Source organism: Neovison vison, chromosome 5 (genome assembly GCF_020171115.1).
Source record: "Neovison vison isolate M4711 chromosome 5, ASM_NN_V1, whole genome shotgun sequence".
In the NCBI taxonomy this organism is placed as follows: Eukaryota; Metazoa; Chordata; class Mammalia; order Carnivora; family Mustelidae; genus Neogale; species Neogale vison.
The window spans coordinates 96,303,931-96,329,411 of NC_058095.1; the positions used below are offsets into that span (position 1 = coordinate 96,303,931).

At 40.5% G+C, this 25,481-nt stretch overlaps 1 protein-coding gene across 7 annotated transcripts in view; it reads left to right on the forward strand.

The window, feature by feature from the left end:
- FRY (FRY microtubule binding protein) overlaps positions 1-25,481 on the forward strand; it is a 349,740-nt gene that overhangs the window by 278,049 nt on the left and 46,210 nt on the right. For all 7 annotated transcript variants that reach the window (XM_044249549.1, XM_044249551.1, XM_044249550.1 and 4 more), the window contains exons 37-49: positions 1,455-1,605; positions 2,130-2,233; positions 3,002-3,187; positions 5,408-5,606; positions 7,514-7,635; positions 11,849-12,036; positions 13,312-13,406; positions 14,625-15,232; positions 16,332-16,429; positions 16,807-16,977; positions 20,711-20,851; positions 22,870-23,049; positions 24,804-24,965. In XM_044249549.1, coding sequence (XP_044105484.1) covers positions 1,455-1,605; positions 2,130-2,233; positions 3,002-3,187; positions 5,408-5,606; positions 7,514-7,635; positions 11,849-12,036; positions 13,312-13,406; positions 14,625-15,232; positions 16,332-16,429; positions 16,807-16,977; positions 20,711-20,851; positions 22,870-23,049; positions 24,804-24,965 — 2,405 coding nt within the window. The remainder of the gene's footprint in view (positions 1-1,454; positions 1,606-2,129; positions 2,234-3,001; positions 3,188-5,407; positions 5,607-7,513; positions 7,636-11,848; positions 12,037-13,311; positions 13,407-14,624; positions 15,233-16,331; positions 16,430-16,806; positions 16,978-20,710; positions 20,852-22,869; positions 23,050-24,803; positions 24,966-25,481) is intronic.

Below are 25,481 nucleotides of genomic sequence, written 5' to 3' on the forward strand. Positions count from 1 at the left end.
AAAAACTATTTGTTGATTCCCTACTACTGTCAGATACTGTTCAAGGTATTAGGGAAACAACAATGAACAAAATAAAGTCTTCACTGTTGTGGAGCTCATATGAGAGTCAGAAGAGGGACCCGGTGCCTATGAATGGGTGAACTGTGCCAGGAAGGAAAACTAAAGCAGAATGAGAGGATAGAAAGTGATTGGAGTGGGAGGTAGATTTTAAATAGAGTGGTCCTGGGTCAGAGACCTGTGTGAGGTAAAGGAGCCACAGGCTCTCCAGGTAAAGGCACTGCAGCTAACGGGAATGCTAGATGGGAAGGCCCTGAAGTTTGATGGTGTCTCGTGTGATCACAGAACAGTAAGAAAGCCAGAATGACTGAGGTGGTGTGAGCGAGGAGGATGGTGGGAGGAGATGAGCCAAGAGAATAATAGACCTCGTAAGGCCTTAAAGGCCATGGTGTAGAGTTTGAAACTTCATTTTGAGTGGAAAGGGGAGCCACTGGAGAGTGTCAAGCAGAGAGAGAGATGGGGGTGAACTTCTGTTTCCAAAAGATTGCTCTGTCTGCTCAGTAGTAAACAGACTGTAGAGGGGCAAGGAGGGCAGACTGTAGGGAGGCCATTGCAGTCTCCCTGTGAGAGAACATGGTGGCTTACACTGGTAGCAATGGCGATGGTGAAAAGTGGTCTTCTTCTGGATTTGTTTTGAGGGTAGAGCTCACTGAATATGATGCCATGTTACCTAACCTCTCTTTCCCCTCTGTAAAGTAAGGTTAAGAGGTACCTATTATTGGGCTGTTAATATGTGAAATGCAGGGGCGCCTGGGTGGCTCAGTCGGTTGAACATCTGACATGACCCCAGGTCATGATCTAGGGGTTGTGAGATCTAGCCCCACATCAGGCCTATCCTTCTGCCCCCACAATAAATATATGAATCTTTTAAAAGAATATATGCAATGCATAGATCAGTGCCTGGTGTAAAGGAAGCACTCCCTGTGTTAGTTCTTAATGTTATTATTGTTTTTATTACTGTTATCCTCATTATTTTCATGATTACGAATTGGATGTGAGATGTGAAAGAGAAATCGGGGCTAGATCTAAGGCTCCTGTCCTGAACAAAATGGAAATATGGAGTTGTATTTTACTGAAATAGGAAAGATTGGAGAAAGACCCAAGTTCTCACAGTGATGAGAATTTGCATGATTTAATGTTTTCTCTTTGTGTGTCTATATTTCCCATTGCTCTGTAATGCATAATTGTATATTAGAGTATCAAAAAAAAGGGACTTAAAAATCTAATCAAGTGATTCTAACCCATTGATCCTATAATTCGTACTCACCAAATGAGATGGTTAGAAAGTTATTTTTACTAGCCTAAATTTGTAAGATTCTTTCTACAAACACCAAGTAGGGAAAACAAAAATCATCTCTCCCTAAAAATAACACACACTTGTCTGTCTCACCCTACAGATGACCCGATTTCTCCCTACACGAGCTGGCTCTTGACTATTACAGAGACCAAACAGCCGCAGCCCCTCCCCATGCCTTGTACTGGGGGATGCTGGGCCCCCCTGGTTGACTACCTGCCAGAGACCATCACTCCCCGGGGGCCCCTCCACAGGTAGGTAGCATGTGTGGGTAGAGGGAAATGACTGCTTAGCTTTGGCTGGACTTTTCCTCCTATGAGGAGAGTGAAATCATTCCAGGTCCCATCAAATGAAATGACCTTTAAAATCAGAGGGACCATGCACGGCTTGACTTACAGCTCTCAGTGTATTTGTAGAGTTTGGTTGAATATTAACCTCAGTGCAAACCTGCCTTGTAACTCAGAAATTTTCCTCTATGCAGCCTGGATATGGATATGCATTCTGTGATGATTTTTAGGTTGTGAGTAACTCTTCCTCCCTCAGCTCTTACTACCAAGTGACTAGTAAGTCTCCCTGTTATGTGATCAACTCAGCCAACGTTTCTTCTCTTTGTGGAGTTCTGTGCTATGTCAGAAATTAAACTCCATTTCCCTGGATTAAGGGTCTTACATAATTCTTCAGCAGGGCTTATGAGTTGTATTAACTGTGACTTAATGATCTATCAATGTATTTCCATCCTCTTCAGAAGTTACATTAATTTCATCATGTCATTGATCAGGTGCAATATTGCTGTTATTTTTATGACTGAGATGGTGGTGGATCACAGTGTGAGAGAAGATTGGGCTCTTCATCTACCATTATTACTTCATGCTGTCTTCTTAGGTAAGACTGGATCCAAGAGGAATTCTAGCCAATAGGGTCAAAAACCTATAGATGTAATCCAGAGAGCCTTCCTTTTACATTGACATCCTGCTTTCTTCATTTCTGAAAGATTTAGTCTCTTCCATTTTTCATTTCTTCTATGTGACATCGGCTCTACAACTTCACTTGACCAGTCATTGTTTAAAATTGCCCTATCACTGCATTATAGGATGGTACTTTGCCAGTGCTATATCTATAAAGATATCCAAAATAAGTGGGGCCTCTTTGAGGGTCTTTGGCTAGATAGGATCAATTTAAAGCCATGAGACACCATTAGCACATAGAGAAAAAGAACATAGAGCACAGCGGGCCAAGTGCTGAGATTTTAAGATAGCCAAATTGTAGAGCAAAAAAGGGAAGAGGAACAAGATGGGAAGACTCAGAAGTTTAGTTAAAGAGAGATGAACAAAGCTAGAATCTTTCAGTTAACAGAGTGATCCAGGGAAGAGAACATCCCAGGAAGGAGGAATGCTAACCATGTCAAATGCTACTGAGAGGTCAAGAAAAGTCCATCTATCAGCATTTTTATGAGAACATTTGATTTGAGGAATAAAGCATTTTATTTTTCCTAAGCCCAACTTCTTTATGTTGGTAACACAAACAATAACAAAGAAAACCGAACATTCTTTTAACGAGTTCCTCCCGAGTGACTTGGAATCTTTACTATCCCTGGAATCTAAATGAGCTTAAAACTTGTTTATACTAAGAGATTCCACCGTTTTGTTCCAGGTTTGGACCATTACCGGCCTGAAGTCTTTGAACACAGCAAAAAATTGCTCCTTCACCTCTTGATTGCCCTCTCTTGCAACAGCAATTTTCATGCCATTGCTTCTATGCTCCTGCAGACTCGAGAGATGGGCGAAGCTAAGACTCTCACAATTCAGCCAGCTTATCAGCCAGAGTATCTCTACACAGGTAACGAAAGGAGTGGCAGAGAGTCTGAGACAGAATCACAAATGCGAAGATAACTTAAGGTGTCAGTGGAGCCCAAACTACTTCCCTAATGTGATCACCCCCCCAACTTTCCAAGCAAGCAAGTAGCTGCACCATAAATATGCACCATTCCACCTGATGGTCAACTTGATTCTCAAAATCCTTCTTCGTTATTGAATATTTTCAGATGTCTTTTTACTTCTTATTATGCTTGCTGCTCTTCTTAAATATGGTTCTGCTGATAATGAAAATTAAGATGCCCTTTGGCCAAGAGCATCAAACACTGAAAGATGAGAATGTACAAAACAGTGACCTTCTCCATCACCTTGAGAGCAGGTTATTGCCAAGGTGCCCAATGTATCACTTGTGTACCTTCTGGTTCCCCTGAGGGAATTTTCACTTTATTAAAGTAATTGATTTTTCTGGAAGGCACCATGAATGGAAGTCTACTAAGAACCATTGCTTTTTTAAAACCAAAATTTTCTTCTTAGAAATGAGAACAGAAAGCATTAGCTGAGTCATGTTTGGGTCAAATTACTCAGCTATGTCCAGCTATTCATGAAAGCTTTCCTAAAAGGGTTGGCCAATGGTTTTCATTTAGAATCAGAACATTTAAAATATCTTAAAATGAGAATGAACTAACATTCCTGACTATTTTGTGTGTTACATTGGCCCTGGATATGGTATGGCCCTTCCATACGTCACTGTGTACTTAATTCATAATCTTGAAGAGACTGTGCCTTTTACTCATCACTTGTACTCAGTGCCATCTTGTCCTTTGACAGCCATTAAGATATTTCTTTGGAAAACAAACACAGAGTCACTGAGTCTGAGACATCAGGACTACTGATCTCAGTTTAAGCCCTTTGTTTTAAACCGAGCTACAGTTTATTAAACATAACCCATCAATTGCCTCTCAGAAACACAAAACTCTCTTTACTGTTGATGTTTAATTAAAAGAATCTAAAGACTTCTTGCTTTCCCAACTCCCCAAGATAAAGATGTATCCCATTAAGCACGTGGTCTTAGACTGAGAACATTGTAATGTCCATTAAGTTGCGTGGCCCTGAGTGCATCTGTTCTGTATTCACTAATACCGCTGATATAGCATAAAGTGGGCACTAATGGTACAAAACACCGTAGTTAAGACAAACAACAGATAGTATTGTAAGATAATTGAATCTATAGCATACGTGGAATAGGTGTACAAAGGGTTTGGAAAATGTCTCCTCTTCATAAACATTTACTAATACCTCATGAACACCTCGTTTCAATTCTGATTCCTTTCAAATCCAGGCTGAAAACTTGTGTGATAGAAATTACTGTCTTGCTCTTTTATAATAGGAAACTAAGGTACAGAGAAGTCATGTAAACTCTCTGAGATTGCACAACAAATGGCAGAGGTGATATTCAGGCCTACGGCTTCTCACTCCTATTTCAGAGTATCTGTCAGTTACTATGGACTTCTATGATTATTAAGTAGGAGAAAAGGGATGGTTTTGTATATACCTTTTCCCAGACCATCAACACACCCAGAGATGCAGAATGATAACCAAATCTGAGGTGGGGAAAAAAACATAGTATTTGTTTCTACCATATTTCTTTGACTGCCATGAGATCTATTTTATTAAAACATATTAATATGCACATAATACTCACAGTTGTAAGTTCATTTTCTCAAAATGTATGACTTAGATGTTATATGTATAAATATCAATTACTAGGTGCTGGTATCCTCAAGAATGGTATCATTTCACCAATTTAAGAAGTCTAAAACCCAGGAATGATTTATGAACAGCACAGTTGGGTCCAGATGTGTAGTGGAACTATTTCTGGGTCTGTGCTTATGTGTGTGCATGTGCACACAGACACATGTGCAAACAGACATGTGTGCACATATGTGCATGAATGCACACACAGAGACACACACACATACACCCCACTTCTTCTGTGGAAAGGACCACACACCAGAGTAGAAAACAGCAGATCACACTCCTATTACGAAAGATACCCTGGTTTACACAACAGTGCAACTATTCCAGAAGCCAGGAAAGAATATCAGTTTCATTTCATGGTGACCACAGCCACAATCAAATGTTCTCTCCAAAACATTTAAATAACTACACACTTCTGATTGCTCACCTCCTAACCACACGAAGCACCTGCCTAGCACATTCTGCCTTGACCTTCTTGTCCCACCAGGTGGCTTTGATTTCCTGAGAGAGGACCAGTCATCCCCAGTGCCGGACTCGGGGCTGAGCTCCAGTTCCACGTCCTCCAGCATCAGTTTGGGGGGCAGCAGCGGGAACCTCCCACAGATGACCCAGGAGGTGGAGGATACAGACACAACTGCTGAAGCAGATGAGAAGGCAAACAAGCTCATTGAGTTTCTGACAACCAGGTAGTGAGGGGTCAGGAGACAGGGCCCTGGCTTTAGGTTGGTCTTTTGAGGGAAATGTTCATCTAAAACCACTCAGATGGAAAACCGAGCCCGCGGCTGTAGCAAATCCTTCTTTTATCCTCTAAATTGCATCTGCAGAAGTCTGTGCACCAGGTAGATCCTGGCAACAGTTGTCTAAGGTCCCAGTGATGGCACAGTTGATGGGCGGGGCGGGGGAGTAGGTTCCACCTACAAAGACAATGCAGCAGATGGAGGCAGGACACAGTAGCACCCCATGGTGAGGATGACTTTAATCATCTGTTAGAGCTGCCAGGATCCGGGAGTTCTGACACTTGGCAAAGCACATTGCTCTGGACACCAAATGTATTAGCCACGGTCAACCCAGGAGCAGCTGCAGAGGGGACCATTGTCTGTTCATCTAATCCAGAGTCATTTATAAATGGAAGTCTGACACAATAGGAAGCATGATAGGAAAGGAAGCAAACTGATGTCAAAAATCAAGAAGAGATACAAGCAATTCTGTTTTTTAGGTCTTCTGGTTCTCCTACTGAACAATTTAGCTTATAAGTGTTCAGAATTTCTAGCACCCCAAGGTCCAGTTTGGCATTAAGAAAACTAGACTCACCTGTGACTGTTTGGCGGGAGGGGCTGCTCTCTTTCTCAATGCATTAAATTCTAGAAGTCTAGTCTATATCTTTGTTATCTGATACCCTCGATTTTTCTTTCTTCCACAAATGCATCAATTAATGCAAAAAAATGAGAAAAGCATTTTCTTCCCTTGGTTAATTTCAGAGTATTCCTTGCAGCTTTCAGTTCAATATAGGATTTAATAAAGGAAGCTCCAGAAGGGAGTTGATGGTGCATACAACCAGGGTATCTCAGAGACCTGAATGATTTGTGGAGAATAAAAGTATGCTCACCACTCAACACTGTCAGTACCACGTGTTGGAAAGGGTGTTCTCTGAAATTCTCACATCTGGCTCCATCCGTTCTTCCCATTGAAAACCAAGTAGATATCAGAGGCTGTATCTTTAATTTGTTTCTACAGTATTTGGCAGCCTAATGATATGATCTTGATAAAAATATCATCTCTGAGATGGGATAGGGAGGGAGACAAACCATAAGTGACTTTTAATCTCACGAAACAAACTGTGGGTTGCTGGGGGGAGGGGGGTTGGGAGAAGGGGGGTAGGGTTATGGACATTGGGGAGGGTATGTGCTTTTGGGTAAATTGGAAGGGGAGGTGAACCATGAGAGACTATGGACTCTGAAAAACAATCTGAGGGGTTTGAAGTGGCGGAGGGGTGGGAGGTTGGGATACCAGGTGGTGGGTATTATAGAGGGCACGGCTTGCATGGAGCACTGGGTGTGGTGAAAAAACAATGAATACTGTTTCTCTGAAAATAAATAAATTGGAAAAAAAATATATCATCTCTGCAGATCTAGAGTGTACAAATGGAGTCTGTGTCTAAACCTATATATATTTTTTTAATTTTTTTATTTTAAACCTATTTTTATCCCCAGGGGTACAGGTCTGTGAATTGCCAGGTTTACATACTTTAAACCTATATTTTAATCAACATTTTATATCACTTTATTTGACAAACACATAGCGCCTGTTATGTATAAACACTGTTCTGGTGAATTGAGAGGTTTTGATTTTGTGAGTAAATTTTGTGAGGTTTTCATTTTGTGAGCAAAACATAAGAAAAAATATACCTCCATAAATTAAATCAGTTTGAGGATGCTCTTAAGCTTTACAAGACTAAAATTAACCCTACATTAATCAGTAAAATTTGAAAATCTTATTATGCCCTTGAAGTTACAACTGCATACATGGCTTTAAAAATGCAAAATGATTATATTTAAATGGTTATATTTTTAACATATTGTATGTTCTGTTTAAGGGCATTTGGTCCACTTTGGTGCCATGAAGACATCACACCCAAAAATCAAAATTCAAAGAGTGCTGAACAGCTCACTAATTTTCTACGTCATGTTGTATCTGTTTTTAAAGACTCCAAATCAGGTAGGTACTTTCTCCTATTTCCCCAAATGCCATTTCTAACATTTTCTGTATTCTTCCCATTATGACTGTATATATATATAGAGAGAGAGATAGAGACAGTGAGTGAGTTCTGGATATAGCATATATGTGTATGTATACATATGCAGAATATAATATATATTATATATAGTAGGTTATACGTATATAATTCAGAACTATATATGTGTTTGTGTGTGTGTGTGTGTGTGTGTGTGTGTGTATAGTTCTGCAATCGGCATTGATAGCAGAAGAATATTCATTAGGGAGCTTTGAGGCTTATTTTGGATGTGCCTAACTGAATGATTGTTAATGTCATGTATTTTTGCATTATGCTTTATCAAATAATTCCCAAAGGTTACTGTTCTTGCTTCGTTTACCTCACTAGAATTAAACTATGCCCCATATTAATTTTATTTGGAGAAGAGGTCATGACACAACACACATATGAAAAGATGCTCAACATTACTAATCATCAGGGAAATGAAAATCAAAACAACGATGAGGTATCACCTTATACCTTTCAGAATGGATAGAGTCAAAAAGACAAGAAATAACAAGTGTTGGCAAGGCTGTGAGGAAAAAGGAACCCTCTTTACCTATTGGTGAGAATGTAAATTGGTGCAGCCACTATGGAAGACAATATGGAATTTCCTCAAAACATTAAAAGTAGAAATATCAAATGATTCAGTAATTGTGCTACTGGGCATTTATCCAAAGAAAATGAAAACACTAGTTTGAAAAGACACATGACCTCCTGTGTTTATTGTAGCATTATTTGCAATAGCTAATACATGGAAATAACCCACGTGTCCATCCAAAGATGAATGGATAAGGAAGATGTGGTGTGTGTATATAACCATAGATGTAGACATATATTCATTCCATATATATTACATTACATATAATACACATATTATACATATACATAATAAACATATATATAATGGAATATGTGATAGAATATATTAAAATGAAATATTATGCAGCCATAAAAAGATGAGGGGTTTTGTTTGTTCATTTGTTTGTTTTTCTGTTTGTGACAAAAATGGATGTACCCAGAGGGTATTGTGTTAAATGAAGTCGGACTGAGAAAAAAAATCCAATACGATTTTACTCATATGTGAAATCTAAAAAACAAAACAGACGAATAAACAAATAAAAGCAGAATCAGACCTATAAGTAAAGAGAACAAACTGATTGTTGCTGGAACAAAGGGAGTAGGGATATGGGCAAAATGGGTAAAGGGAAGTGGGAGGTACAGGCTTCCAGCCATGGAAGGAGTAAGTCACAGGGATAAAAGACACAGCATAGGGAATCTCAGCGATGATATTGTGATACTGTTGTATGGTGACAGGTGGTAGCTACACTTATGGTGAGCACAGCAGAACATAAAGAGGAGTTGAGCCACTATGCTGTATGCCTGAAACTTGTGTGACATTGTATGTCAAGTATACTCAAATTTTTTAATTTTACAAAGAAGCAAAGTAATAAAGTAGCAAATCTTATTGGCTGTATTCAGACTCAACTGTGAGAAATTGGTTGACTTGAAAACTGGTTAGAAAAAGAATCTTGTGATAATATGTTAACTTTGAAAGCATTTGCTACTAATTCCCGCGCTAATGATCATTCAATATTCTGAACACAGCGCGATTCTTATTTAGACTCTAGGAACATCATGACGTTTAAGCCCTTAGCTGCACACCATTCAGATTCAACTTAGCCGGGGCTGGTTTGCGTGGGAAAGTTAAATTTGGTTCCCCGGCATGATGCAGTAAGTGTCCCTACCTTCTCCCACACGAGTCTGGCCAAATGAAAGGTGTCTCACTGGCTTTCCCAGCTGCTCTGAGAATTAGCACATCTCCTATTTCAGAATATTCCAGATTAGCTACATCTCTTCTCATTATCACAGGGGGCTTCCAGAAGAAAAAAAAAATACTGATAAACTAATAAGAGAAACTCATTTCAGGAATAGGATTGACATTTCTTGTTTTGAGTGTCTCCTTTGGAATATTTTTTAAATATTAAGACCTCTTATCTGTGTATTTCCACTACTTAAAAGTCACTTAATAATTGAACATAAACCAAAGGAAGAAATTTATTGTTTGTGTGTGAGCCATTAATTTGTCTTAGATTGTATGAAGATATTAAAAATGAGAAAACACTGAATCCCTTCACTATTTCCTCAGAGGGTGCTTAGAGGCTGAGTCTTTCCACATCTTACTCCAGATACACTTAATACGGCTTCCCTGTACAGCCCTGCTTTCTGCTCTGTGTTCCTGGAAACGCTTATATTAGTCAGGTAGCCTAGCTACTGTAACACACAACCCCCAAAATTCAGAGGCTTAACGTAATAGAAGGCTACTTCTGGATCACATAACAGGTCAGTATAGATGTTTGTCAGTGGCCTTCCACATGGCGCTTCAAAGACCCTTCGTCCTGTGGCTCTGTCACCCCCATTACCCAGAGGCCTCTCCTCAGCTCTCCTTGTCCAGCCAGCAGGTGCAGGAAGAACATGAGTGGAAGATTACGTAGGAGGAATTTACACCACACCAGGCTCGAATGTAGCATCCAGTGTTTCTTCTCACATTCCACTGGTCAGAACTCAGGCCACGAAGTCACACCTCACTCCAGGAAAGGCTGGGAAATGTAGGGTTGCTGTGTGTGACACATTAAACAGCCTTTCTTTAGGGGCATTGTCATAGTTGCCCTGGAGTTCTGCAATCCTCCTAATGGTGTTCTAGCCTTCAGGTCCATTGTGATGTAAATATGTTTTAGTTCATCGCCAGAGGACCTAACCCCACACATAATAAAAATTAAGTAGGAAAATAAAACAAAATAAAGGTAACAAACTATGTTTTGAAGCATGGTCCATTCTTTTTTTTTTTTTTTAAAGATTTTATTTATTTATTTGACAGACAGAGATTACAAATAGGCAGAGAGGCAGGCAGAGAGGGAGGAGGAAGCAGGCTCCCTGCTGAGCAGAGAGCCCGATGCGGGGCTCGATCCCAGGACCCTGGGATCATGACCTGAGCTGAAGGCAGAGGCTTTAACCCACTGAGCCACCCAGGCGCCCCGCATGGTCCATTCTTAAATTGGGAACTGTCTGTGTGGGTTTAATCCTATATTTACTATCTAAGTATTCATGCCTAAGTCCATTTTCCAGGACCCTTTGTTTGTTCTGCAGAAACATTTTCTTATATAGTCTACAGGTCCCTAGGGTCAAACAACCCGGCAGCAGCTAAGAACAATGACATTAAATTATCCTTCCTGATTCACTTTTATGTGACAATCAAATGTACCACAGAGCCCTCTAGATCTCAAAAACAACCAAAATCACTGTTTTCATTATGTCCTCTGACTTTGTAGTCAGATTTCCTCCCGCAGAGGGACACAGCAGAGAGTACAGATAGTGGCCCAGAAGTCAGTCATGCACTTGACCTTACATTTTTATTTCCATCTGTTCAAGGGGTTTTCTGATGATTATGATGACCTTCATGCTATTGGAAGAACCAATATTCAGGCGAGAGTTTAGATGACGTCTGCCTTCTTGGCAACATCTACATTTCAGTATCTGCATATTTGTAGACTGTTGTGAAGAGTGTTGACTTTGGTATAGGCTTTGGTTATGTTTAGAGTTGACTAGATCCACTAGCAGCTTTCCTCTACATACACAAGCACTCTGAAAACTTGTTCCCAACAAATTCTTTTATGAAAACAGGAGTGAAAGTATGCTATGCAAAAAGTAGTTCAGAAGAACAATGTAGAAAAATAGGGCAATAAAAAAGAATACATTTGTGAGTCAGTATTGTGTGTCGGGCACTGTGCTAAGCATTTTTTGAATTGTTGAATTTCCACAACAACTCTAGGAAATAGGCATGACTGTTATTCCTCAGGTAAACATAAGAAAACAGGCTTATAGAGAATGCATTTCTTTCCCAGAGTCCCAAAACACTTCATTCAAAATCAGAACCATCTCGCTCCACATCTTCTGACTCTTTCTACTGCACTAGGCCTCTTTAAGATCTATCCAAATTTGATGTTGTTGTTTTTTTTTTTAATTTTAAAATGGTTAATTCTTAAACAAGTACCACCAGGAGGTTGCTCTGTGAGGTAGCCTGATTTACATCTATAGATAAATGATGCCCCAGGGTTTGCGGAGTATCCATTGACCGACCTCTGGCTCCTTGGTGCCTAGGTTTCCATTTGGAGCAACACTTGAGTGAAGTCTCATTGCAGACCGCCCTCGCAAGCTCCTCAAGGCACTATGCTGGTCGGTCCTTCCAGATATTCCGGGCGCTTAAGCAACCTCTGTCAGCACATGCCTTGTCTGACCTTCTCTCCAGATTGGTGGAGGTGATCGGAGAACATGGAGATGAGATTCAGGTATGGAAAGAAAGACCACTGAACTCCTTCTCTTCTCCTATCAAAGATGAGGTCTTAACAGCTTTTTTGAGCCTTCTTTCTCTCGCCAAATGCTCCAACCATTTGGGCATATACCATTTATTTAAAAAAAAAAAAATTGAGGGGAAGGAAAAGTGAATTGGGGGAAATTGGAGAGGGAGACAAAGCTTGAGAGACTGTGGACTCTGAGAAACAAACTGAGGGTTTGGAGGGGAGGGGGTGGGGGTTGGGTGAGCCTGGTGGTGGGTATTATGGAGGGCACGTATTGCATGGAGCACTGGGTGGGGTGCATAAACAATGAATCTTGGAACGCTGAAAAAAAAATTTAAAAATTTTTGAGAGGTTAACTTTTATACTTACAAAAGCATTTCAAGGAGCATCGTTCTAGAAATCCAGTGGTATTGTTTTATTGAGCCAACCACTGCAGATCCCTTCAGGGCTCCTTCTTGGTTGTTGTTTTTGTTGCTGGTTTTATTTGACAGGAAATCGGGGACTTTTTGTCTTGTTTTTGTCTTTTTGCCACCAACCGGAGATACAGCTGTGTAGTCTCCCTACCCAGGGAAGGAATCTCCATTGTATGTATGCAGAGCACTACCCCTCTCTGTATAGCTAGCCTTCAGTACACTGAGAAAAGCTGAAGAAGTAACAGAGAGAGTAGATACCACAAGACCCTGTAGGCAGAGCCCAAGGACTAGGGAATGGGTTGAAAGCCAAGGGCATTGTAAGCATTGTAGCTTCAGCCAAGCCCTTTTTCCCCTTCTTTTCCATCAGAAAAGTTACTACCTCCCAGGAGGCCCGCACACCTGTGAACTCTGGCTTCTTTTTCTCATTCTGGCCAGTGGATGTATTTTTCACAACGCCACTGAGGCACTACCCTTCTCATACCGCAGCTCTTGATCTCTGAGACATTGCCACTCTGTGTTCCAAATGCCCACTATCCCCCTCAATAAGGGGCTGTGACTGCTACCTTTAGCCTTGCCCTCTCCCTGTTGGATTTCAAGTGAGATTGAGCTGTTCAGGACCTCACATCTAGAGAAATAAATCTTTGTGACTATCTACTAACTGCTAAGCCATCTGAATTTCCTAAGTGGCCCTTAAATTTGTTTTTAGATTTAGTAAGTTACAGTTAACAACAGCTGTCTAGCCCTCGATGATATTAACATTAGACGGAATAGAGTTTGCGTTAAGTAAATTTATCTTCAGGAAGTGAACAGGAATTTTAAGCAGTACAAAATGTTATCTTTGCATGTCTGGCAGGGTTACGTAATGGAAGCACTCCTTACATTGGAAGCTGCTGTGGATAACTTGTCTGACTGCTTGAAGAACAGCGATCTCTTAACAGTATTATCTCGGTAAGAAGCAGCTCCATGGCTCTTGAAATCAAATATGGTGGACTGAATATTTGAGAGATGGCTGGACTTCACACAAAGTCCATGGAATATATCACTGTTTGATATATGACTTTTTCTTTAGTTTAAAAAAAAAGGAGAAAGCTATGGCACCCAATCTGTACACATTATATAAGTATTTTTAAATAGCAGGAAGACGGAGGTGAAATGTTATTTTAAAATAATACCAATATTAATGCATTTTCATTTTCTGTTATGTTTTGAATATTTTTTCAAATTTTATTTAATAATTATCCTATTTATTACATCATAAACAGAAACCAAAACTAAATGTTATTTTTTTTAATGAATATATACAAAACTCATCTGAACCATCAGTATAAAAACAGCGGGAATTAATGTTGATTTTACTTGAATAAATTCCTATCCTAGGATCTTTCTTTTTTATTTTTGTTCCTTTTGCTCCTGCCAATGTTTAATTACCCATTTCAAATCATTCACAATTCCGTATTCTGTTTGTATAATAGAGCTCATTTTGCTTGAAATGGAGTCAGTAATGTTATCATAAATCACGCTGAGCTTTGTTTCACTTTTAAGTTGAGCATTTTTTATGGATAGGTGATTTTAGTATGTTTCCTAACATCATACACATTTTCTATATAGACTTACAGATTTATCTCAGTCAATAAGAATTTAGCAAGAATACTGATAAAGAGTTTTCTCTTTTCAGCCTGAAATAGGCTTAGAGATCATTTCTCATAGATATTTTATAAGCATAAAAAAGTCCCTTTGATGCAGTTACAAACTCTTTTCTTTCTAGATAATATCCTTTCCATTTCTGTTCTTATCTGTCAGTTAATAGAATATTAAACTGTGTGCCTATCAGGTATACTCTATTTATAAGTTACTCCTTCCCAAAGTCAAAATACATGAAAAAATAAAAATAAATGAAAGATCAGTAACCTTCACTACCAACTGCTCTTAGGTTTTGTTGTTGTTTTGTTGGTAAGGGTTCTCTTTGTTTTGTTTTCCATAGCTTTAAGTCTAGGAATAGGATATTTATTCCTGTAAGCTAAAGGGTATGGAAAAAAAAAAAAGTATAGGCAGTATTTCCAAAGAACAAGTTCCCTACCTTATTGTTTGTCAGTGGATTTTAAAGGGACTGGCTCTTCCCTGAAGCATGTTGGCTTTCTTTTGAACTTTTTAAATTTTTATACCCAGCTCTTCATCACCAGATTTAAGCTCTAGCACTAAGCTAACAGCAAGCAGAAAGAGCACAGGACAGCTGAATGTGAACCCCGGGGCGGCCAGTGGCAACACAGCAACCGCAGAACGGAGCCGGCATCAAAGAAGCTTTTCTGTGCCCAAGAAATTTGGTGTTGTCGACCGATCCTCAGACCCACCCAGGAGTGCCACACTGGACAGAATTCAGGCTTGTACCCAACAAGGCCTCTCCTCAAAAACCAGAAGCTCATCCTCCTTGAAAGACAGCCTCTCAGACCCGTCGCACATAAACCATCCAACCAACTTGCTGGCCACCATCTTTTGGGTCACAGTGGCCTTGATGGAATCTGATTTTGAGTTTGAATACCTTATGGCCTTGAGGCTGTTGAACAGACTGCTGGCTCACATGCCGCTGGATAAAGCTGAGAACCGAGAAAAACTTGAAAAACTCCAGGCACAGCTCAAGTGGTCAGACTTCTCAGGGTTGCAGCAGCTGCTGCTGAAAGGATTCACCTCCCTCACCACCACCGACCTGACCCTGCAGCTTTTCAGTTTGCTCACACCAGTATCCAAAGTATCCATGGTGGATTCATCCCAAGCCATCGGTAAGGCCAACATCACTCATTCTCTTACAGTTCTGGTGGTGGTTGTGTTTATGTTGAGCATAATAAGGTAATGGACTTAGTATTTTCAACAATTCTGTTTGGAAATGGTCCTTTGGGAATAGTTTGTCATTTCTTTCAAAATTATACCTAAAGTAAATCTTAAAATTATTTAAATTGCGGAAGACATGTTTAAGGCAATAGCATAAAATGGGCAGAAGTAATATATTGGTCATTTCTTTGTGCTTTCCAGATCAAATCACAGATACTGTCAGTTTATTTCATTGCTCTTGTACAGATAAACCTTTTTTCTCTTTTTTCTTAACTCCTAAATCTTTTTTGTTTTCTTAGCTTTTTTCCCCACTCTTGAAAATTCACTTGGCTCCCTATCATTTTGAATTAAGCCAAATCACCAGCCATATTTTTAATACCATGGCATGTGGCCCAGACTTCTTTTTGTGAAGGTAGAGCTTAATACAGTGGTACTAAGCCATTACTTATCATTTATTTTAAAGATTATGTTATATGAGGGAGACCTAAATTTGTTGGCCTATGTCCTCTCCTACAAGCTATTCTTAAAATACAGTTTTTTGATTTTTTTTAAAGATTTTATTTATTTATTTGACAGACAGAGATCACAAGTAGGCAGAGAGAGAGGAGGAAGCAGGCTCCCTGCCGAGCAGAGAGCCCGATGTGGGGCTCGATCCCAGGACCCTGGGATCATGACCTGAGCTGAAAGCAGAGGCTTTAACCCACTGAGCCTACCAGGCGCCCCTAAAATACAGTTTTTGATTAAAAAGTTTAAAACTAGTGCTTGAGTTCATTTTAATCTGCTTTTGGAAATCTCTACCCGTCATCCTGATTCACAGCCCATGGTAGAACAGTAACCATAGCTTAGAACTACTTTGAGTTTCTCCTCTGAAACTTGTGTCATTGTGGTTGTACATTTTTTCCCTGGATTTCGTGTTAGATCACAGTAAAATTGGTTCAAAAGTCTGCTTTGCATCACCTCGGGATAAAATCTGCAGTATCCCTTGCCACTGTTAATAGTTAAAATGCACCATATTCACCTATCCGCCCCCCCATATCTTCTCTGATCCAGGATTTCCACTGAACGTGTTGTGTCTCCTGCCCCAGCTGATCCAGCATTTCGAAAATCCCAATCAGTTCTGCAAGGATATAGCCGAAAGGATTGCTCAGGTACGATTTCTGGCTCCACACTCAGGTGGATCCATATGGACCTTCAGAAAGGTCCAATACTAAGCAGAAATTGCTCCAAAGGGTTTTTGAAATGGGTTTCAAAAAACCTGAAAATCATACCTGATACAGCTAGTAATTGACATCTCTGAGTAGCCGATGCACATCGTCTTGTGGTTTCATTATTGAGAAGACAGATGGAAAGAATCTGTGAAAATCATATTGGCTAATTACTATGACAAGCACTTGTGCATTTTGTCAAATTGACGTGTTTTCCAGATCCCAGAGCAAAATTGCAAATGTATCTTACGGCAAAATTTCCGACACATCTCTCGTTTGTCAGGCTATATTATCCCTAATTGATTTTCGTCTCTTAAAAGGTGTGTTTGGAAGAGAAGAACCCCAAACTTTCCAATCTTGCACATGTCATGACCCTTTATAAAACACACAGCTACACGAGGGACTGTGCCACGTGGGTCAGCGTGGTCTGCCGATACCTCCATGAAGCATATGCTGACATTACCTTGAATATGGTGACCTACCTGGCAGAGGTAAGCTCTTCAATGAAGGATAAGCCTCCTATAGTTTTCACGGGTAAAATACTTAACATGGAATGAGTCATAATCTCTTCATTTATTGACTGCCTATTATATATTATCGTAGAGGCTGTATGGAATCATTTTAAATCCTCACAACATACTATCGTATAAAAAAAATCTGAGTCTCAGCCATGTTAAATAACCTGCCATACGTTTAAGGTGGCAGAACCAGCCTTGAAACTGGGGTATACCTGCCTCAAAAGCTTTAATTCCTTCTTTTTACTACACTAATACCTGCCAGAACCTTCCAGAAATTAGGAAATTTTATCCTACTTTCTCCAGGTGTTCAAATCTTGTTTAAGGAGTTACTATGTGACTTGATATGTTTCATGGTTGTTTGCGCTGAACTAATTAGCAAACCATCTGTTTTGAAATATGCTTTTTAACTTGAAGTTTGTGTTTTATACTGGAATGGGAGTTTCATCACCCTACAAGTGTGTTTCTAGCACATTGGCTCCAAGCCCCTGTGCCCATTGGTTCTGGAAATACACAGCATATCAGACAAGTGATGAAATGTGTTCTGGTAGCACCTCTGGTCACGAAGTAGCTTAACGCACGAGGTCGTGAAGTCTGACCGAGATGGCCACTGACAGCCACCTTGGTTTAGTGTATTTGCCATTGCTTTTGCTCGAGGGACATGCATGCTCACCTCTTGCTAGGGCCTTCTCAGAAGTGCTGAAATCAGTGCATTCCAACTTTTCTTTCTCATGTCACCAGAACAGGGTGCAGATAGATTGGAGACTCATTCATACTCTGAAAGTCTCCACAAGACTAAACCCTTGTACCTGAAAGAAGGTCCTCGCCCCATCCACCAAAACAGAGAGTTGATCTGCAAGCTTTTGATTTGCAATCTGGGTCAGCAATATGTGAGCTGCGTTCAAACTGTCAACAGCCAAGGGTTCTTTCCACACCCCATCCCTGACACTTTAAGGAGCCGCTCTTATATGCCACCCTTCTGCTTTGGATAGTCACCTTGGTCACATCTGTCCCTGCAAGAATTACTCAGAAAGCGCACACATCCCTCAGCTCACAAGAGATACTAGGATAACCCACGCAAATGCCCTGCTTACAAAGGCAGACGCTGCCTGTCTTAAAGTGAAGTGCAAGTTAGCAAGGAGGTAGAACTTGCTTGCATCACTAGACTTAAAGTTTCAAAAATCCAAATGGGATGTGGCACAGACACACATACATATTATTCAGACTTAAAAAGATATAAAGCATCAACACGTGCCGCAACATGGATGGACCTTAAGAACATGATGCTAAGTGAACGAAGCCAGATGCAAAAGGACAAGTAGAACAGGATCCCGCTTCTGCGAGGTGCTTCTATAGAGCAGGCAAATCCGTAGAGATAGAAGGCAGACTTGTGGTCACCAGGGCCTGGAGACAGCGGGTAATGGACACATAGTATTTTACAGTTAACAGAGTTTTCTTTCAGGCTAATGAACAAATTCTGGAAATAAGTAGTGGTGATGGTTACACAACAGTGTGAAAGCCCTTCATGCCACTGAATTGTACACTTAACTGTGGTCAGAGTGGTAAATTTATGTTATATACATCTTGCCACAATGAAAATAAGTAAGAATGGGTTGCCTAATTTGTTCTATTGAGACTTTGTTACAAATGGTCACTGAAAATTTTATCATAAACTTAACTTCCCACCATGCATAGTATATATTAACTCCCATATCAAGTACTCATGTGTTTTTTTCAGGTGTTGGTGATGCACATATATATAATCTTAGGTAGCTGTGGTCAGTATTGCCCATGAACCTCCTCTGTTCATGCAACATTAACTTTATGTTCGCGTAGTGTCACATTCATCAACTGTGGGATTCTAACAGATTAATTTGCTTAAACATCTCCCCTGTTATTTATACTCATAATCTTGTTCTATTACAATTGGTCCTTTTATGTAGACTCCTTATTGGGTAGCATCCAGGTGATTTCTTCTGCTGGCACTTCCCAAAGTAACTAACTATCCAGGTAAAGAGCATGGAAACCTGAATACATTATTTAGTTCTACACATTTGGGAAATTGGTCTTCACAGAGATTTCCCCTATTTGCAATACTGCCAACAGTGTATAAACGTGTTTTCCCATATCCTCACTACATTTTATTATCCCTTTTTTTCAGTTTTATATTTTTATTGGTATTTTAAAATTATTCTGTTTATGTATTTCCTCTAGGAATAATGTTTATTTTCCCACAAAACAGATTTGCCTAATTGTTCATTTCCTCATGTGTTAACTGCTCAGTTCTTTTTTTTTTTAAGATTTTATTTATTTATTTGACAGAGAGAGATCACAAGTAGGCAGAGCAGCAGGAGAGAGAGAGGAAGAAGTAGGCTGAGCAGAGAGCCCGATGCGGGACTCGATCCCAGGACCCTGGGATCATGACCTGAGCTGAAGGCAGAGGCTTTAACCCACTGAGCCACCCAGGCATCCCTGCTAGTTATTTTTTCTGACCACTTTTGATATGGAAGTCTAGCATTTATTTGAATAATTTCTATAGTTTTTTTTGAACAGTAACTTTTTATTATGATGTCTGTCATATAAATGTTCTCATTTTGCTTTCTTTTTTGAAAACAGTGTTGAAAATGAAAATAGTATATGTCCATAAAAGAAAGCTTGGTAGATACGGGAAAGTGGGGAAAAGAACAGGAGGTGGAAATAAGAAAAAACATCCAAAATCATTGTTATCTAGAGAGAAACACTGTTAGCATTTTGCTAGATCTCTGTCCATTGATATTTCTCTGTAACACCCACCCATTCACATCAATTTTGGCATCATCTTCTATACAGAAATTGTATATCTTTCCTCTTTCACTTAATATTATCTGATAGCCTTTACTATCTTTAAAAATGTCATTCTTGGGCGCCTGGATGGCTCAGTTGGTTAAACGTCTGCCTTTGGCTCAGGTCGTAATGCCAGGGTCCTGGAATCGAGTCCTACATTGGGCTCCCTGGTCAGGAGTCTGCTTCTCCCTCTCCCTCTACTCTTTGCCCCTGCTCATTTTCATTTTCTCTCTCACACACAAATAAATGAAATCTTTTAAAATGTTATTCTCCTCGTGTATTTCATCATACAATTTACCATAATTTTGTATCCATTTCCCTAGTGTTCAACAATTATATTGCTTACAGTGCTTTCTTGTTTAGCTTTGAGGGTTTCTTACCATTATAAATAATACCTTGGTGAAATCTCATACATAAATCTTAGCGTCTATAGGTTTGGGAAAGTTCTTAGAAGTAAAATTACTATTTCAAAAGCTATACGCTGTTTTTAGTATTTTTGAGGCCAAATGCCAAATTATCCAAGTTGCATTTCCACTGGTGTGTAAGAACACCCATCTTATATCCTCACCCACACTGACCTTTATCACCTGGGAAACTTCGCCAATTTGATACCTAGTAACTTGTGTCTTTTGTGTTACTTTGTATTTTAAATAATTAGTGGTATTTGGTGCTTTCCTTTTAAGGTTTCTTATATTCCACTGTGGATATGATAGCTATATATTCAGAACTACTTACACTACCTTTAGTGATGTCTTCATTTCTTTGGTGGTTAGGATTCCCCTTTCCTTAAGGAAATGTGTGGCCATAAAGGTATAGGAGGGCATCGGTGCCCTTGTATGAACAGGCTGGTCTCACACTGGCTGACACTGTGCCTTGCCTCCCACAGCTGCTGGAGAAGGGTCTCCCCAGTATGCAGCAGCCCCTCCTCCAAGTGATCTACAGTCTGCTCAGCTACATGGACCTGTCTGTCGTCCCTGTAAAGCAATTCAATGTGGAAGTTCTGAAGACCATTGAAAAATATGTGCAAGTGAGTATTTGGATGATGTCACTTATGAACAAGGATGTTTCCAGAGAGTCATTCCAGAAAGACTGAGGGTTTGTAGCTTGTATTTGGCTGCAAAGCTACAGGCATGCCAGGCAGCACACTCGTGCATTGGTATCCCTCACCCAGAGAACAGTCCGTTGTGGTGGTTGACCACACCCCGCTTGGTACAGTGAAGAGAAGGACAGGACCAGCCCTGGTGCATTCCTGGGCCCTCAGAGGACTTGTTTATGCCTCTTGAGGCTTGCAGGCTGGGTATTAAAAGCACACACCTGGCTGGGAGGACCCTGGAGGGTTGTATTTGTACTATCCTATTTCAAAGAAGGAAAAGAGAGAAGGAACTCAGATGTGCCAGGATCTAGGCCAGGTGTTTCCACATGCAAAGTGTTAATTCAGTGGTTAAAGTTGTCACTTACGAGTGGAGGGAAGTGAGGTTAAGCGACTTGCATAAATGTGCTTGAAAATACTGCAACCAACAAACACAGGAGGGTACACAGGGAGTTGCAGAGTTCAGGGCAGATGCTAGGTTCTGTCTGGCTAAATTCATCCACAAAGCCATACAATGTAAATTTTAGACATTTTTCCCCGTCGTCACTTCAACATCGCATTGCTTGCCAAAGCTATGTAATGCTAAGGATGATTTCCAAGACGTCTCCATTTTCCATTTTTCAAGTGGCATTTCTCCAAAAATCATTGTGCACTTACTGGGCATTCAGTAACACTTTCTCACTTCACAGAAGTCAGGGGAGCCAGGGGTTCAGTTCACCTTTTTCTACAAATCATGTGCCCCTGGTAAAAAGAAAAATTTAAAAAAAAAACTGTTTGACTAGGCTGCCTGTTCTAACTCCATCCAGCCTGTGGGTTATCTCTGTTACTTGATATCTTCTCTTGAATGATGGCTAATTTCACATCCACATCATGGCCTCCCCTGTGCAGAACTTAACAGTGAAGGAAATGTGTTTTATTTCATGTTCTCTTATTCCAAAGGCTGGGTAAATAATAATAACTTTTATCAAGTTAGTTTATTTACACTGAATATTTTTGTGGGAGAAGTCCTTCAGTCTGCCTGGGGTTTGTCAGGGAGGAAAAGATGGCAAAAACAATGAGTCTGAGAGGAAGAGTAAGCCTGTGATAAGCCAATAAGGAGAGGAAGGGCGTTCCAGGAGGCGGGAGTAGCATAAGTGAAGACACAGTGACAAAGAGAGCTTGCCTGGTGTGAGGAGCTCCAGGGGCGGCCTGGGGGAGATTTCTCCTGTGGGCTCTGCTCAAAGAGTGTGGATTCCACCCTGCCCATCAGAGGGAGCCCTTGAAGAAGTTTAGGCAGAGAAGGGGCTTGGTCTGAAGAGTTCTAGAAAGATGACTATAGTTGGGGAGGTTATGCTGGACTTCTGTCCAGGATAGGCAGGATCTAGGCAGGAGCCACAGAGGAGACAGCTGACCCACTCCCACCACAAATGGAAAGGAGGGAGCCATTTATCAGGAGGCGGAGAAAGATTGGAGTCAAGAACAGCTCCCAGAGTTGGGTTGGGTCATGTGGAAGATATGAAGTAAGAAGACAAGAGGCGGCCAGCAGCAAAGGGGGCAGCAGGAGTCAGGGGAGTAGGAGACCAACCAAGGAAGACTGGAAGCTGGAGGTGGGGAGAGTTTTGAGAAAGAGTGAGTGGTCAATAGCATAAATGCATTGGGCAAAGGTTTTTATTCATATGAAGGAAGTACCTCATTGGCAAAAATGGTACTTTGTAATGTTAAACTTCTTTTTATTTGAATATGGGCAAAATTTGCTACTTTTTTTTAATTTGCTCATATCTCCTCTTACATATAAATTGTTTTTTTTATGTCATTTACCTTTTACACAGGATGGAATTTGCTGCACTGTATTCAATCTGTGAATTCAGACAGGTCATAAGTCCAGTAGCTAGCGATAGATTTGGTGGGGGGGGGGTCTTTTTGTTTTGTTTTTTAATGAACTTGTTTTTGACCATTGAATGTTTTATTCCCTTCAGAGTGTTCACTGGAGAGAAGCTTTAAATATCCTGAAGCTGGTAGTTTCTCGATCTGCCAGCCTTGTTTTGCCTTCCTATCAGCACAGTGACCTGTCCAAGATAGAAATACATCGAGTGTGGACCAGCGCTTCTAAGGAGTTACCTGGAAAAACCCTAGACTTTCACTTTGATATTTCAGAGGTATGTGATCTGTTTCTGTCCACTTTAGCAGGGAAAAATAGTGGCAGAGGTCACAAAGAGAGGAAAGAGAGACTTATTTTACATTTATTTCAAATTAAGCTTTCTAAGGCCTAAATTAAGTTCTGTTTTTTAAGAAAACATCAAGTGTCATATTCTTTGAGGCTCTCAATTGGCAGCTTCTAAAATTAGAAGCTAGCCTCAGTTATTTTTTTAAATGATTTTTTTTTAAAGATAACTTTAAAATGGAATGATCTGAAGCATTTTAAACCATGATCTTCACTCCTTCTTTGTATGACAGGTGTCCTGTCCTATCTTTACATCCACGACTTTTGCTGCCCCAACTCCCAACCAGACCAGCAAATGACTGAGATTTATAGGAATACAGAATCTGCCTTTCCAGTTGCTTCCCCAAGCCACACTGCTTTCTAGACCCAGTACAATTATCTAAAGTCTTGCCTTGAGGGAGAGGGGAGGGAGGAGGGAACGACCAGTGAACTAAGCTGAGGAATCAGGAAGAAGAGAGGTAGAGAGTAGTTGGTTCCACCTGCTGTTCTGTGAATGGACATATGGGAGCCCTGTACTTACTCTAAGATGTATAAATCCTTTGCTTTCCTGCCTCGCTTACCCCAGGCCCCATAAGCCCACCAAAGCAGGAACTGTGCTCTGTCCCTCTGGTTACCAGGGTCTGGTTCGGTGTCTGGTGCAAGATAAGTACTTAACAGTATTCTTCAACACTGCTGAATAAATTAATTCACTAAAGGAATAAACCAGATGTGGTTATATGAAGCTTACTTGCTCTATGAAGTAGGTTGAAGCCTACGTTTCACACAATGACCTCATTGATCTTCTGTCCTTTCAGTACACAGGTTGAGATACTCTTTTCTGCCATTGTGATACTTGCAACTGCATTTAGGATGTGTATGATATTGAGGTATCCAATCAATTGGTTTTTAAATTTTTAATATTTTTTTTTACATGGCTGAGGGAGAAAGCTACTTTTATTCCTCGAGAGAAGTTTATTCTGTTCGAAAGGGGTGCAGAAAACAAGCAGCCAGTTGCCTGCCCACCCGAAGAGACCCAGCTGCATCAGAATAAAAAGCTGGAAAAACAGATGGAGAATTTCCAGCCGGTGTCTGCCACCTCTGAGCGCAGGCCCACAGACGGGTTTCTGCAGCCTCGCTGGGGCAAAAGTTGGACGGTGCTGTCTACCCAGCCGCCAGACCCGGCACGAGAAGTGAACTCTCAGGGAGAGAATGTCTAAACTGTTGCCCTAGTACCTGGCCCCAAATTCATTCCTTTAAATAATCAAAAGGATATAATCCACTTAAATACATTTTTAAATACTTGAGAGTATTTAAAATTCAAGAAGAAGGGAAGGAACTTGTTACAAAGGTCTCTTGTTATAATGATAAGCAATCCTTTTCCGCGTAAACATCTGAAAACTATTTGCTTTCCTGAACGTTTTGCTTCTCATCGTTATCAGTGGTTTCTAGAGTATGTTTAAGAACAAGCAGTTGGATTTGTTTTCAGCTGCTAAAGAGGGTGGGCAGATGTCGAAGATGTAAAATGCTTTAGAATGTGTGTTTGAACATCAGGAAAATGAGCCCGCTTGTGACTCTGAACTTCTCGAAGGTTTAGTCACACAAGCTGTGCTTGGTTGCTGCTGGTTAGAGTGATCCCATATTCCACAGAACTATTAAACAGATAGGAGAATGTGAGCTTTTTTATTCCTTTTTTTAATTTTTTTTGTCAAGACGCCCATCATCGGGAGGCGGTATGACGAGCTGCAGAGCTCTTCTGGACGGGATGGGAAGCCCAGGGCCATGGCTGTCACCAGGAGCATTTCGTCCACATCATCAGGCTCCAACTCCAATGTCCTTGTTCCTGTAAGCTGGAAAAGACCCCAGTATTCTCAGGTACAGAATCCTAAGCTCCCAGGATTGGAATGGAGTTCAGGGGGACCCAGTGAGCCCAGCGCCCGTGTGATAAGGCGCTTTTTCACTGCCAACTTGACGTTGCCCATTGAGGCATCAACACTTCAGAGATGAGGATCTCATGGCATTCCAAGGGAATCTATTTTATCTTTGAACTGCTCATTACATTGAGGTGAAGTCTGATGTTTGCTGCTTCTACCCATTGGTCTTAGTTCTCTTTTTAAGACTTAGAAAAAGAAATGTGGCCTCTCTTTAACATGACAACCTTTCAAATAGATAAAGAAACCCATTCCCTCTGCCACTAGCCGAAATGAGCCCTCTTTTCTCCAAATAATGCATCTTTAGTTCTCCTAGCTCATTCTGCATGATAGGGCTGCACAAATGCAGAATCTGCTTTTGTAGTTGCTTCCTCAAGCCACAGTGCTGTGTAGACCAGTAAGATTGTCTCAGTTCTTACATTGATGGAGAGGGGCAGGAGGAGGGAAGAGATGCTAAGGG